General features: G+C 47.5%; 1 protein-coding gene across 1 annotated transcript; it reads right to left on the bottom strand.

The window, feature by feature from the left end:
* Window positions 1-13401: 13401 nt before the first annotated feature.
* Window positions 13402-15525, bottom strand: LOC140538810 (testis-specific serine/threonine-protein kinase 6-like). Its single transcript, XM_072661320.1, has 6 exons — window positions 14717-15525; window positions 14517-14628; window positions 14225-14310; window positions 13874-14065; window positions 13578-13719; window positions 13402-13458 (listed from the first exon to the last, which is right to left on the bottom strand). The coding sequence occupies exons 1-6, from the start codon at window positions 15523-15525 to the stop codon at window positions 13402-13404; spliced, it is 1398 nt and encodes a 465-aa protein (XP_072517421.1).
* Window positions 15526-15829: the final 304 nt, after the last annotated feature.

Here is a 15829-nt window from a genome sequence, read left to right as displayed (position 1 = left end):
AATGCTAATGCTTTCTGTGGGATTCTACTGGAACCAGCTGCATTTTACAACTTGCTCCTACTGGAATTTCCACACCAGTACAATAGAAGTGTTCCAGTTTCCAGATCATCTGAAAGCAACTGGTATTGTACTGGAGTTTGCACTGGACTGATGCTGGATCAGGTTTAGCATAATGCTAATGCTAACGTTCACTCCAGCATGTGATAAAGTACAGTAGAGGAAACTGATGCTGGTGTTGAGAAGATACTGATCCAAGTCCAGAAAGGCTGAGAAGGGTCAGTTTGAACATCCTGGTCTTTCTGTTTTACATGTCCATATATAACCGGACGCCAGCAGAGCAGTCTGATCTCAGTCTAGATCTGATCACTTTTATTTAGGGTCACTAAATTCTTTTAATGAACTCAATCTAACTGTAAAAGTTCATGATGAATCACTTCCAGATCTTCACCCTCCGTTCCTGCTCTTCTGCTCTGGATTCAACCATAAACTCAGAAATCTGATCAGCAGCTCTGAGCTCCAGTCTCATCCAGCCATCAGCACCTTCTCTAATGCTAACTAGATAGCTAGCCTTGGAGATCAACACTTGCAGTAAGCTCATGTGCTACAGCTAACTCTGCTGTGGGCCTGTCTAATCTGGAGCAGCTGGCTTCCACCACAAGGGGGCAGTACTCATTATTAACAGTAATAGTGAGCAGCGCCCTCTGGCGGCCAAAGACAGCTGCTGTTGATTTTAGACCTTGCATGTGCAGGTGTCCACATACTTTTGTCAACAGTGTCTATCAATGTGATCATTGTAACGTCAGGAGCAGCAGGTGAGGTTTATTACAAATGAAAAGTCTCTAGCTGTGAGAGACGATGCTGAGCTTCCACTGGTGCCTCAGGTGGAACACAGACGGTTCTCTGTATCTAGAACACCAACACGAGAACCACAGACTTTAAAAAGGATCCGTCTTCAGCTACAAACCCACAGGAGTCAGAGACGGACGTCCTGATGGACCTGAACCTTTCACTGAGAATCAGGAGTTTAGCTTTCCTAGCTAGCTAGCTGGGAGGCTAACACTGTTAGCATGTATGCTAGCAGCTCCAGTGCTGTTCTGCTGCTGTTCTCCACACTAACGTTTAAAGCGTGAACAGTTTCTCCTCCAGAGGTTTAGAGATGAAGCTGGGAGAGACTCTGGACCTGCTGAAGATCCTGTCCTTGTTCTGATCTTTACATTTTCCCTCCTTTATAAAGTTGGAGCAGCCTACCTGACTGTGGAGCCCTTCTTCTTCCTGTCCTTTACACACACGCTCCTCCAACACCTCACCTGATTGGCTGATGAGCTACCACCTGATTGGCTGATTGGATACCATCTGATTGGCTGATGTGTCACAGCTAGTCCCCATGGTGATGAGATGGTGTGAGTGCTGAATGGGTTTGGAGTCCAGAGTGGAGAAACACTGCAGGTAGAAGAGCTTCAGTCTTCATGTTTTAGTGATGAATCAGAGGAATCAGACTGATGAATGAATCAGATCTGAGGAGATGGGGGTGTCTGAGTGCAGTCAGCTCTGATACACTGATTCCCAGAACCTTTGGGACGAGTTGCAGGGGTGGACTTGACCTCACTGATACTTTCACTGGAGGTTGAATGCAATGAGATTTCCTCACAGCAATGTTCCAACATCTAGTGTAAAGCCCTCCCAGAAGAGTAGAGGCTGTTACTGCAGTAAATGAGGACAGACTCCTGAATTGCATGAGTGGGTGTCCACATACTTTTGGCAACATAGTGTGTGTAAAAATGATCATTGTAATTAAATTACTGTGATTAAACTGTGTGATAATACATACAGGTTACATTAATAATGATTTATGTTATATTGTTTTAGTATGGAAATACATGCTAATATATTCATATATACATTATGATATATGCAAATATCTGCACAAATATGTGGCTTAAATATGATCCATTCCTGCAGTGTTTGGGATCTAACAGTCAGAGGAGCACTGGAGCTGCTGCTGTAGATCAGAAGGCTGCTCACTAAACAGTCTCCAATCACAGCCTGGGGGTGGCGCTGTGGTGCAGGAGGCTGTTTCACTGAAGGATGAATGAAGGCTGGATGCTGAATGCTCCTCATGCTTTATGGGTCCTTACAGATCAGGTAAGCTGGGAGATGATCAAAGGTTACCATGAAGGTGAAGACTAGTACTGAAACACCTGCCAGTGGAGTTTTACCAAAGTCTGTTTAACTAACAAGAGGAAAAACTCAGCTTTCAGAAGCTCCAGACTTCATACTGACTCAGGAAATGACCGTTTCACCCAGACCACCTGACCAACGCTGACCATCAGTGTGACTGTCAGTGAGCACAGGAAGTGAAGTTCTCCTGTTAAACTGATCAGAGAAGAGTCTGAACAGCTGTCTGTAATCAGCCTAGAGTCACCGGCACTTACCCTGAACCTGAACACCAGCACTGAACTACCTAGAAGCTCCTAGAGAGAGAAGAGCAGCTGCAGATGTGGGTCAGCCTGTACTAACACATGGGTGCAGAGTGGGAGGAGCTTATCTCCCCTCCTGCAGTTTTTATTACAGTGGGGTTAAACTGAGCTGCACAGCAGAAAGTAAACCCTCCTGAATCTGCCCCCAAATGGTCAAACAGAGGTCACTGCTTCTCCCGTCCATCTTAGCTTGATGCTCCAGCCTTCACGTTGATGGTAACTTGGCTAATTAGCATATTACCTCATTAACCAATCAGAAGCTGAGAAAAAGTCACCATCAGTGTAAAGCCCAGTAGTAAATGTCTTATCTGTAGTAGAACTTAGTGACAGTTATAAATCTGGGCTGGGCTGGTTTCCCCTCGTTCTCCACGCAGTGTGGGTGGGTTTGGGGTGAACCCAAGACTGGCATGCGGCAAGCCCCGCCCTTTGTGGGTGGAGCTAGAGGTGTAACGTCTCTGCTAGCATGCCATGGTCTCCCTCCCCCTGCAAGAGGTGGGGGAATATCGGCTACCCCAGATTTACTTCTTCTCAGTCTCTGCCCTGGGTGGAACCACTGATCCCCCTGTGGGGGTCGGCGGGGGCCAGAGGCCGTCACTGATCCACCTGTGGGGTCGGCGGGGCCCAGAGGCCGTCACTGATCCCCCCCCCTGTGGGGGTCGGCGGGGCCCAGAGGCCGTCACTGACCCCCCCCCCCGTGGGGGTCGGCGGGGCCCAGAGGCCGTCACTGATCCCCCCCTGTGGGGGTCGGCGGGGCTCAGAGGCCGAGAGAGAGAGAGAGAGAGAGAGAGAGAGCAGAACCACAACTGAAGAAGAAAGGAAAAAAAAAAAAAAAAAAAAAAATGAGGGAATTAAAAAGCAGCATTTTTTTGGAAGCAGTTAAGCTGGAGGTTCTGGTTCTGATGCTGCTACTTACTCTGCAGGACCAGTCTTCTCAATCACGGTGGAAAGATCTCAGATTTTCCTCTTTTTTTCGTCCTCACCATCATTGAGAACACCGCTCACATCGCGTGCCTTATAAACACTCGTCTTAATTGGCACCTCTGATTGGCTACAGGCTCATTACATATGCAAATTTATTCATAAAGGGTGTGTCATGTGGAAGCTTTGCATTGTGGGAAAGAATCACAGAGGCAGGAGGTCAGATGAAGGAGGGCTCAGGCTGATCCTCTAGGCTGGACTCTTCAGCACAGATGAGGAAGCAGGCAGTTTTCAGGACGGGGTGAAGATCCAGAAACCAGGTTCCTGAAACAGAACAGCAGCTTTAGGATCATCAGAACATCTGGAGAGAGTGAAGAGATCAAACACCACACCCTCTCTGGAATGCATTTATCTAGAACTGTTCAGATCAGATTATGCATAACAGTAGCCATAGCAACACTACAGCAACACCACTGAAAGTCCATAGCATCACTATAGCAACTGTACAGAAAGCCCTTAACATCACTATAGCAACTCTACAGAAAGCCTTTAACATCACTAAAGCATCACTATAGCAACACTACAGAAAGCCCATAGCATCACTATAGCAACACTACAGAAAGCCCACGCCAACACTATAGCATCACCACTGAAAGCCCATAGCAACACTATAGCATCACTACAGAAAGCCCTTAACATCACTATAGCAACACTACAGAAAGCCCTTAACATCACTATAGCAACACTACAGAAAGCCCACGCCAACACTATAGTATCACTACAAAATGCCCATAACAACACTATAGCAACACTACAGAAAGCCCATAGCAACACTATAGCAACACTACATCAAAGCCATGACAACCTAGGAGAAAGGCCAGTTGGTTCCAGTGGAGCAGCTCTACTGGCTAAATCTTGAGAATGGTTTTACTGGATGCAGCTGGTTGTGTGGAATCTGAACTGATCCAGTAGAGGTTGGTGGGTTTAACTGGTTTAAGCTGTGTAAGAAAATGAATTCCCAGTAGAGCTACTGGTTTCTAATGCTAATGCTTTCTGTGGGATTCTACTGGAACCAGCTGCATTTTACAACTTGCTCCTACTGGAATTTCCACACCAGTACAATAGAAGTGTTCCAGTTTCCAGATCATCTGAAAGCAACTGGTATTGTACTGGAGTTTGCACTGGACTGATGCTGGATCAGGTTTAGCATAATGCTAATGCTAACGTTCACTCCAGCATGTGATAAAGTACAGTAGAGGAAACTGATGCTGGTGTTGAGAAGATACTGATCCAAGTCCAGAAAGGCTGAGAAGGGTCAGTTTAAACATCCTGGTCTTTCTGTTTTACATGTCCATATATAACCGGACGCCAGCAGAGCAGTCTGATCTCAGTCTAGATCTGATCACTTTTATTTAGGGTCACTAAATTCTTTTAATGAACTCAATCTAACTGTAAAAGTTCATGATGAATCACTTCCAGATCTTCACCCTCCGTTCCTGCTCTTCTGCTCTGGATTCAACCATAAACTCAGAAATCTGAGCAGCAGCTCTGAGCTCCAGTCTCATCCAGCCATCAGCACCTTCTCTAATGCTAACTAGATAGCTAGCCTTGGAGATCAACACTTGCAGTAAGCTCATGTGCTACAGCTAACTCTGCTGTGGGCCTGTCTAATCTGGAGCAGCTGGCTTCCGCCACAAGGGGGCAGTACTCATTATTAACAGTAATAGTGAGCAGCGCCCTCTGGTGGCTGAAGACAGCTGCTGTTGATTTTAGACCTTGCATGTGCAGGTGTCCACATACTTTTGTCAACACAGTGTCTATTAATGTGATCATTGTAACGTCAGGAGCAGCAGGTGAGGTTTATTACAAATGAAAAGTCTCTAGCTGTGAGAGACGATGCTGAGCTTCCACTGGTGCCTCAGGTGGAACACAGACGGTTCTCTGTATCTAGAACACCAACACGAGAACCACAGACTTTAAAAAGGATCCGTCTTCAGCTACAAACCCACAGGAGTCAGAGACGGACATCCTGATGGACCTGAACCTTTCACTGAGAATCAGGAGTTTAGCTTTCCTAGCTAGCTAGCTGGGAGGCTAACACTGTTAGCATGTATGCTAGCAGCTCCAGTGCTGTTCTGCTGCTGTTCTCCACACTAACGTTTAAAGCGTGAACAGTTTCTCCTCCAGAGGTTTAGAGATGAAGCTGGGAGAGACTCTGGACCTGCTGAAGATCCTGTCCTTGTTCTGATCTTTACATTTTCCCTCCTTTATAAAGTTGGAGCAGCCTACCTGACTGTGGAGCCCTTCTTCTTCCTGTCCTTTACACACACTCTCCTCCAACACCTCACCTGATTGGCTGATTGGATACCACCTGATTGGCAGATTAGATACCATCTGATTGGCTGATGTGTCACAGCTAGTCCCCATGGTGATGAGATGGTGTGAGAGCTGAATGGGTTTGGAGTCCAGAGTGGAGAAACACTGCAGGTAGAAGAGCTTCAGTCTTCATGTTTTAGTGATGAATCAGACTGATGAATGAATCAGATCTGAGGAGATGGGGGTGTCTGAGGGGAGTCAGCTCTGATACACTGATTCCCAGAACCTTTGGGACGAGTTGCAGGGGTGGACTTGACCTCACTGATACTTTCACTGGAGGTTGAATTCAGTGAGATTTCCTCACAGCAATGTTCCAACATCTAGTGTAAAGCCCTCCCAGAAGAGTAGAGGCTGTTACTGCAGTAAATGAGGACAGACTCCTGGCTACTGCTCTTGATTTGGGACGTTCTATGAGCAGGTGTCCACATACTTTTGTCAACACAGTGTGTGTAAAAAAAATTATCATTGCAATTAAATTACTGTGATTAAACTGTGTGATAATACATACAGGTTATATTCATTTTTATTTAATTTATATTGTTTTAGTATGCAAATACATGCTAATATATTCATATATACATTATAATATATGCAAATATCTGCACAAATATGTGGCTTAAATGGGTTAAATAGGATCCATTCCTGCAGTGTTTGGGATCTAACAGTCAGAGGAGCACTGGAGCTGCTGCTGTAGATCAGAAGGCTGCTCACTAATCAGTCTCCAATCACAGCCTGCGGGTGGCGCTGTGGTGCAGGGGGCTGTTTCACTGAAGGATGAATGAAGGCTGGATGCTGAATGCTCCTCATGCTTTATGGGTCCTTACAGATCAGGTAAGCTGGGAGATGATCAAAGGTTACCATGAAGGTGAAGACTAGTACTGGAACACCTGCCAGTGGAGTTTTACCAAAGTCTGTTTAACTAACAAGAGGAAAAACTCAGCTTTCAGAAGCTCCAGACTTCATGCTGACTCAGGAAATGACCGTTTCACCCAGACCACCTGACCAACGCTGACCATCAGTGTGAAAGTCAGTGACCACAGGAAGTGAAGTTCTCCTGTTAAACTGATCAGAGAAGAGTCTGAACAGCTGTCTGTAATCAGCCTAGAGTCACCGGCACTTACCCTGAACCTGAACACCAGCACTGAACTACCTAGAAGCTCCTAGAGAGAGAAGAGCAGCTGCAGATGTGGGTCAGCCTGTACTAACACATGGGTGCAGAGTGGGAGGAGCTTATCTCTCCTCCTGCAGTTTTTATTACAGTGGGGTTAAACTGAGCTGCACAGCAGAAAGTAAACCCTCCTGAATCTGCCCCCAAATGGTCAAACAGAGGTCACTGCTTCTCCCGTCCATCTTAGCTTGATGCTCCAGGCTTCACGTTGATGGTGACTCAGTTAATTAGCATATTTCCTCATTAACCAATCAGAAGCTGACAAAAAGTCACCATCAGTGTGAAGCCCAGTAGTAAATGTCTTATCTGTAGTAGAACTTAGTGACAGTTATAAATCTGGGCTGGGCCGGTTTCTCCTCGTTCTCCACTCAGTGTGGGTGGGTTTGGGGTAAACCCAAGACTGGCATGCTACAAGCCCCGCCCATTGTGGGTGGGGCTAGAGGTGTAATGCCTCTGCTGGTATGCCATGGTCTCCCTTCCCCTGCAGGAGGTGGGGAATATTGGCTACCCCAGATTTACCTCTCCTCAGTCTCTGCCCTGGGTGGAACCACTGATCCCCCTGTGGGGGTCGGCGGGGCCCAGAGGCCGTCGCTGATCCCCCCCCTGTGGGGGTCGGCGGGGCCCAGAGGCCGTCGCTGATCCCCCCCTGTGGGGGTCGGCGGGGCCCAGAGGCCGTCGCTGATCCCCCCCTGTGGGGGTCGGCGGGGCCCAGAGGCCGTCACTGATTCCCCTGTGGGGGTCGGCGGGGCTCAGAGGCCGAGAAAGAGAGCAGAACCACAACTGAAGAAGAAAGGAAAAAAAAAAAAAAAAAAATGAGGGAATTAAAAAGCAGCATTTTTTTGGAAGCAGTTAAGCTGGAGGTTCTGGTTCTGATGCTGCTACTTACTCTGCAGGACCAGTCTTCTCAATCACGGTGGAAAGATCTCAGATTTTCCTCTTTTTTTCGTCCTCACCATCATCGAGAACACCGCTCACATCGCGTGCCTTATAAACACTCGTCTTAATTGGCACCTCTGATTGGCTACAAGCTCATTACATATGCAAATTTATTCAGAAAGGGTGTGTCATGTGGAAAAATAGTGGAAGAAGCTGTGAAAGCTTTGCATTGTGGGAAGGAATCACAGAGGCAGGAGGTCAGATGAAGGAGGGCTCAGGCTGATCTTCTAGGCTGGACTCTTCAGCACAGATAAGGAAGCAGGCAGTTTTCAGGACGGGGTGAAGATCCAGAAACCAGGTTCCTGAAACAGAACAGCAGCTTTAGGATCATCAGAACATCTGGAGAGACTGAAGAGATCAAACACCACACCCTCTCTGGAATGCATTTATCTAGAACTGTTCAGATCAGATTATACATAACAGTAGCCATAGCAACACTACAGCAACACCACTGAAAGTCCATAGCATCACTATAGCAACTGTACAGAAAGCCCTTAACATCACTATAGCAACACCACTAAAAGCCCATAGCATCACTATAGCAACTCTACAGAAAGCCCATAGCATCACTAAAGCATCAGTACAGAAAGCCCTTAACATCACTATAGCAACACTACAGGAAGCCCATAGTAACACTACAGCAACTCTACAAAAAGCCCATTGAAACACTAAAGCATCACTACAGAAAGCCCATAGCAACACTATAGCAACTCTACATCAAAGCCATGACAACCTAGGAGAAAGGCCAGTTGGTTCCAGTGGAGCAGCTCTACTGGCTAAATCTTGAGAATGGTTTTACTGGATGCAGCTGGTTGTGTGGAATCTGAACTGATCCAGTAGAGGTTGGTGGGTTTAACTGGTTTAAGCTGTGTAAGGAAATGAATTCCCAGTAGAGCTACTGGTTTCTAATGCTAATGCTTTCTGTGGGATTCTACTGGAACCAGCTGCATTTTACAACTTGCTCCTACTGGAATTTCCACACCAGTACAATAGAAGTGTTCCAGTTTCCAGATCATCTGAAAGCAACTGGTATTGTACTGGAGTTTGCACTGGACTGATGCTGGATCAGGTTTAGCATAATGCTAATGCTAACATTCACTCCAGCATGTGATAAAGTACAGTAGAGGAAACTGATGCTGGTGTTGAGAAGATACTGATCCAAGTCCAGAAAGGCTGAGAAGGGTCAGTTTGAACATCCTGGTCTTTCTGTTTTACATGTCCATATATAACCGGACGCCAGCAGAGCAGTCTGATCTCAGTCTAGATCTGATCACTTTTATTTAGGGTCACTAAATTCTTTTAATGAACTCAATCTAACTGTAAAAGTTCATGATGAATCACTTCCAGATCTTCACCCTCCGTTCCTGCTCTTCTGCTCTGGATTCAACCATAAACTCAGAAATCTGATCAGCAGCTCTGAGCTCCAGTCTCATTCAGCCATCAGCACCTTCTCTAATGCTAACTAGATAACTAGCCTTGGAGATCAACACTTGCAGTAAGCTCATGTGCTACAGCTAACTCTGCTGTGGGCCTGTCTAATCTGGAGCAGCTGGCTTCCGCCACAAGGGGGCAGTACTGATTATTAACAGTAATAGTGAGCAGCGCCCTCTGGCGGCCAAAGACAGCTGCTGTTGATTTTAGACCTTGCATGTGCAGGTGTCTACATACTTTTGTCAACAGTGTCTATTAATGTGATCATTGTAACGTCAGGAGCAGCAGGTGAGATTTATTACAAATAAAAAGTCTTTAGCTGTGAGAGACGATGCTGAGCTTCCACTGGTGCCTCAGGTGGAACACAGACGGTTCTCTGTATCTAGAACACCAACACGAGAACCACAGACTTTAAAAAGGATCCGTCTTCAGCTACAAACCCACAGGAGTCAGAGACGGACGTCCTGATGGACCTGAACCTTTCACTGAGGATCAGGAGTTTAGCTTTCCTAGCTAGCTAGCTGGGAGGCTAACACTGTTAGCATGTATGCTAGCAGCTCCAGTGCTGTTCTGCTGCTGTTCTCCACACTAACGTTTAAAGCGTGAACAGTTTCTCCTCCAGAGGTTTAGAGATGAAACTGGGAGAGACTCTGGACCTGCTGAAGATCCTGTCCTTGTTCTGATCTTTACATTTTCCCTCCTTTATAAAGTTGGAGCAGCCTACCTGACTGTGGAGCCCTTCTTCTTCCTGTCCTTTACACACACGCTCCTCCAACACCTCACCTGATTGGCTGATGAGCTACCACCTGATTGGCTGTTACAGCAGTACATGAGATTTGGGTTCTATGAGCAGGTGTCCACATACTTTTCAAATGTTAAACATAAAGCAGTCTACCCCAAAAATCATTTCCTACACCTTACACTGTATTTATTTATCGGACACGAGGGGTTTCCCATGTCCCTGGTGGTGTGCGTTCTGTTTTTGAGATGGAGATATGAGGTATAATCATAAAAATCTTCCAGTCTTTTAATATTGTTTAAAAATTTCTCTTAAGTCCTTTCTAAACTATCCTTTGTTTTCCTTATTTTTTTTTCATCACCTATTATTAGAGCACGTCCCTCAACTTACTACACCCCCCCCCCCCCCCCCCCGTTATGTCTCAGTACTGTCTCTTTAAATGAAGAGCTGTTTTGCATACTGACATCATTTCCTGGAGCTCACCTCCTCTTTTTTTTGGAGGGAAAACAGCTGTGGAAGGTGAGTGGCTAACTCCTCATTTGATCCCTTCAGTCTGACACGGTCCACCTCAACATGTCCACCCTGTGAAAAATGAGAAAAAGCAGTCAGATGGATTCATAACTCAAATGCAGGAGAACCGGACTTACTGGGCCCATGTTTTAGGCAGCGTCAGCGAGGACGGGTCGGAGCGAGGACGACAACCAGACTTCAGAATGAAACTGATCCACTGAAAGCACAAGTAGAAAAAGACAAACGCAGAAATGAGAAGAATAAAAAAATGCAGCACGAGACTGAAAGCAGACTCCACATCTCCTCGGCCCAAAGTTCATCTCCTGCTGAAACGCCATGGAGTGAATTCAGCTCCTAAAAACAACACTTCTCCTTCACACGTCAACCACTGAAGAGCTCCAACAACAGAGCACACGTGGAGGAAGAGCGAGGGAGCGTCTGCTGAGGGTGAAAGCAGCCCTTGGAGAAATGATGAAGACGTCCAGACTGATGAGGTTCCCTCAGACGACACTGGGCTTCTCGAACGCTCCCCCTGCAGCCCAGCAGAGGAGGTCAGCTGCTCCACTGATGAGCAGCTACTACGCCTAATGCCAGAGCCACAGCCTCTGAACTAGCGCTCACTCCCACTTCATCCAGTCACATGGACGTGTGTAGAAGAGCTGTGAGGAAGCTGCAAGGTTAGATTTTCCCATTTGACTCCAGTTCTACCTGCTTGTGAACGAGGAAATTCAGGCTGGTTATGAGGGTTTGGATTTTTGACTGTTTACCTGACGTTAACAATTCACTTTAAATACGGTTTCAAAGTTTTGCTGATCCTGAAATCTGCTTTTAGCAGCTGATCCTGTTTGTACCATTGTGATTTATGTTGTTTTACTGTTTTTAAGTGGCCTTAAACAAAACATATATTTCAAAGTTCTAGTGTTCGAGGTGGTGAATCTAAACTTAACACTATAAAACTCTCCTCATGAAAGTTTTCTTCTTAGAACCTTCATTTTCCAGAAATCCCAAAGAAATGCTGAATATTTTCTGTGGTAAAATGATGAAACGTCTCAGGCTGGTGAAGCTGCTCAGCAAAGCTTTATTTCTTAACAGTGTCATTTCAGAAATGTCTCTAAGGGCTAAACTGACATTCAGAACATAACTAAAAATCTATACCCCCTTCCTAAAGCTCCTCCCAGATAACACAGTTCCTCATTCTACCATGAAGAGCAATCCCAAACTTCCTGACCACAGGTGAGGGACGTAGATCAACTGCAGCCGCCTAACCTACTACTGATCTCACAATCCCTTCTCCCATCACTCGCCAACAAGTCCCTGAGAGTCCTCCACCTGGGCTAGGTCCACGCTCTCTACCTGGAGGGAGCACGCCATCCTTTTGCAGGATACTACCATGGCCTCAGACTTGGAGGTGCTGATTCTCATACTGACTGCTTCACACTCAGCTGCAAACCTTTCAAGTGTGTGGTGGAGACCCCCGACACGTAGAGGCCACAAGCGCAACGTCTGCAAACAGCAGAGCTGGTCCACCTTTTCACAGCCAGAACAGAACCCACACTGATCCTCCTGCATCTGAGGTTTAACTGTCGGATGGATTCTCCTTTCCGGTACCCTGACATGAACTTTCCCAGGGAGGCTGAGAAGTGTGAAGCCTTTAAAGTCTGCACACACTCTCTGGCCCCCTTTCTTGAAAATGGGGACCACCACCACCCTGAGGCATCCTTCAGACTTTCCTTCCAGTGCTCAACAACGTCCACAGCTGAGTTCAGAGGTTCACCGCCCTTACTGAGCACAGTTTCCACAGTGTCCCTCACTCCTCATCTGTGTTGTCGGAGCATTTTCCAGAAAATCCTTGACAGTCATTCTCCACGGCCTCTCCGAACTCCTCTCATACTCTGGATTTCGCTTCTGCCACTGCCAAAGCTGCTACCTATTTTGCCTGCTGGTACCCATTAGCAGAAGTGGGAGTACCCCGACCCAACCAAGCTCTAAAAGTCTCTTTCTTCCACCTGATGGCCTCCCTTACCGCAGGTGGACACCAAAAGGTTCTTTGGCGTCCACTGTAATGGGTACCAGCAAGCTTCTGGACACAGCTATGCACAGCCGCTTCCTCGATGGAGGTATTAAACCAGATCTACTCCAGAACATGTGAGAAGCTCTTCTGGAGATGGGAGTGGAACGTATTGTGGATGAAGTCCTCTGCCAGCCTTTCCTAGCAGACCCTCACTACTTGTTTGGGCCTACCAGGTCTGTGTGGCTGTTTACCCCACCACCCGATCCAACTCACCACCGGATGGAGATCAGGTCACAGCTTGGCACTTCTCTTTACCCGAGTGTCCGAAACACATGAAATGACCCAAGCCCAAGCTGCTCTGGTACCAAGTACAGGTGAGCAACCTTGTGTCTGAACATGGTGTTTGTTACGGACAAACCATGACCAGCACAGAAGTCCAATAACAACTCACTGCTCTGGTTCAGATCAGACAGGCTGTTCCCCTGATCCCTCCTCTCCAGGTTTTCCAGTTATTGCCCATATTAGAGCTGAATTCTCCCAGCAGAACAACAGAGTCACTGCATTGCACCCTCTCTAGAATCTCACCCGCAGGTATCGTCCCAAAGCAGCTTTACAGAAATCCGGGTCTGAGCCTCTTTTGAGCAAGCCAATGGCGACAGTGGCAAGGAAAAACTCCCTCATGCTAAGAGGAAGAAACCTTGAGAGGAACCAAGACTCAAAAGAGGAACCCATCCTCCTCTGGTCGACACCGGATAGATTGATAGATAACGGGAAAGCAGTAGAATCAGTGATCAGATAGAGACAAAGTGGGATGTTGTCGTTACCAGGAGCCGTATTAGACAACTTCGATGGATGAGCCCTTCTTGGTCGTCTTCTTCGTCTTCTTCAGGATCTGTTTGTGGGACAATAAGAGAAAGTCTGAGCAACTGAACCATTTCTCAATCATCTGAAGTGATTTTGCAGTTTAAAGATCTGGGGCTGTCCCAGTCCCTCAACACTCCACTCCCATACCTTAAACTGGAGAAGCCTCTGTCTCTTGGGTCCCTTCTTCACTATTGGCTGCGGGAGCAGGACTTCTGGAGTCGCATTGTCACGCCTTTGCTCTGCACCAGCAAGCAGGAGCTTCAGCAGAGGCAGCAGGATGACGGACACCCTACTGGGAAGGAGAGGAGGAGCGACGCACCACAGACTTACCTCTGAAAAACCTCCTCATCCTCTCTCGAAGTGAGCGGGAGGCTTTTACAATTGGTGCCACTAGGCAAGCTTCAGCTGCAGCGCAAAACGAGCTACAGCCGAAGCAGCCGCACTCCTCCCCCACGACCTCCACGCTTCGGCAAGCTCCACTGCTGCCGTGTTCTGGCTCAGGCTGAACCTCTCGACACGTGACAAACTCCAGCCCATCTCCTGAGCTCAAACAGGAAGAAGTCTGAAACACTTCCTGTGTCTGCGGAAGTGAGTCCTGGTCTTCAACTGGTACCACAAGGAACCTGCCTATACGTCTGGAGATGATACAGAAGCAGGAATGAGGTTAATGGATTGATGGTGAACTTAAGCCTTAATCGGGCCGATTCCGGTCCGCGGGCCGTATGTTTGACACCTCTGTATTGGACCGAACAGTACTACCAAACTTCAGGGTGAACTGTAATCCTGAACCTTACCTTGCTGCAGAGGGACGAGCTGTGGAAGTCTCTACACTGCTGGAGGAGTGAGTCGCTGCTCTGCTCGGACCGGCCTCTTCTGGATCCTGTGGTGGAGAGGAAAGGGTCGTTATAGAATTTACACACAAAGCTGACGCTTTCTGGAATGGTGGCCAACACAGATTTTGTATCTGCTTTGGTATATTTCCCACCAAACCTCACTCTGAATGACTCTGTTTCCATGGTAACTGATTGATTATGTGGGAATCTGAAGGAACTGTTGTAATGTTGTGAGGTGTGTTCTATGACTTACGGTGTTCCTCTTCTGTAGCTCAGAGACACAGGGAGAGCTTCTCACAGACAGAGACCTGCTCGAGGATTGAACCCCAGACTGCACCTCCAGACTGCTGGAGCTGTGCGGCAACCTGAAATGGAAAATCAGAGGTAAATCTCCTGTAGGAACATATAAACCTGCAACTTGATGCTGGAGCTCCAGCACAGAGGTTTACTTACGGCTCCTGGCTGGTCTGCAGCCAAGGGTGCTGGGCCACCTTAGTCGCCGAAGGCCGGACGAGAGGATTGTAGCGCAGCATGTACGAGATGAAGGCGCGACAGGGCTCCTCCACATTACTGGGATACTCCAGGGGTCTGAGCTGGCGGAGTGGGAGTCTTTTCCTGTTGCCGGCTTTGAAGGGTAGTCTCCCGGTGACCATGTGGTAGAAGATCACGCCCAGACTCCAGACATCAGACCTCATGGGATCATGTGGTACACGCAGAAGCACCTCCGGTGCAGCATAAAGAGGAGTGCACACGTATGTCCGACACAGTTTGGGGAAGCCTTCGTAAAATCGCCCAATGCCAAAGTCGGTGAGCTTCACTTGGTTGTCAGCCGTCAGCAGAACATTCATACACTTCAGGTCTCGATGAGCGATGTTCTGCTGGTGCAGGTAGACCACGGCACAGACGAGCTGAGAGAACCACGTCCTGGCCTGGTCCATGGGGATGAAGGAGAGCTCCCGGACCTTTCGAAAGAGATTCGTCGTGGCAGCCTCCATCACGACGTAGGCATGTCCGCTGGGCATCTGAAAGATTTCGTGGACCTGAACTATGTGAGGGTGTCTCACTCTTCTCAGGATGGCGAGTTCCAGGGGCAGATATTCACGAGAGAATTTAGAATTTTTTCTTCGGGGCTTCATTATTTTAATGGCCACCTGTTCGGAGTGTCTTTCTGACGTGGCCAGTTTCACCATGCCGAAAGTCCCTTCACCGAGGCTGCCCACCAACTCGTAGCCCAAGCTTCTCAGAGGACCGTCAGTTTTCATGTTGTTTCCCTGTGTATGGAAGGTGGAGCAGAACGTTAGAGGGTTCAGTAGGTGAACGGTTCATTTTGAGGGTTTAAGAGTGTTTCTGACTCTCTTATGCTTTATATTCTGCACACCTCACCAGAACCTCACCGGTAAACAGCACTTCAGATGCTGAAATGATCAGAACATCTGCTTTTGATCTTTTGCAGCTTCAGTTTGAAAAACCAAGGCTATGACTGACCAATTTCCCCCCAGTTTAACTAAGCCAACTAACCCACCCGCTCACCAAGACTCCCCCCATCACTTGCAGTGATCCCGGGCA

Source organism: Salminus brasiliensis, chromosome 18, assembly GCF_030463535.1.
Source record: "Salminus brasiliensis chromosome 18, fSalBra1.hap2, whole genome shotgun sequence".
NCBI classification, from domain to species: Eukaryota; Metazoa; Chordata; class Actinopteri; order Characiformes; family Bryconidae; genus Salminus; species Salminus brasiliensis.
This window is presented reverse-complemented; position numbering and strand designations above follow the sequence as displayed.

Excerpts from the sequence above, each read along its gene's own strand:
- LOC140538810 (XM_072661320.1), bottom strand. The coding sequence starts at position 15,525 with ATGAAAACTGACGGTCCTCTGAGAAGCTTGGGCTACGAGTTGGTGGGC. Across the intron at positions 14,629-14,716 it reads CTGCAGACCAGCCAGGAGCC|GTTGCCGCACAGCTCCAGCA; the intron begins GTAAGTAAACCT and ends TTTCCATTTCAG. Across the intron at positions 13,459-13,577 it reads AGAGGCTTCTCCAGTTTAAG|ATCCTGAAGAAGACGAAGAA; the intron begins GTATGGGAGTGG and ends TCCCACAAACAG.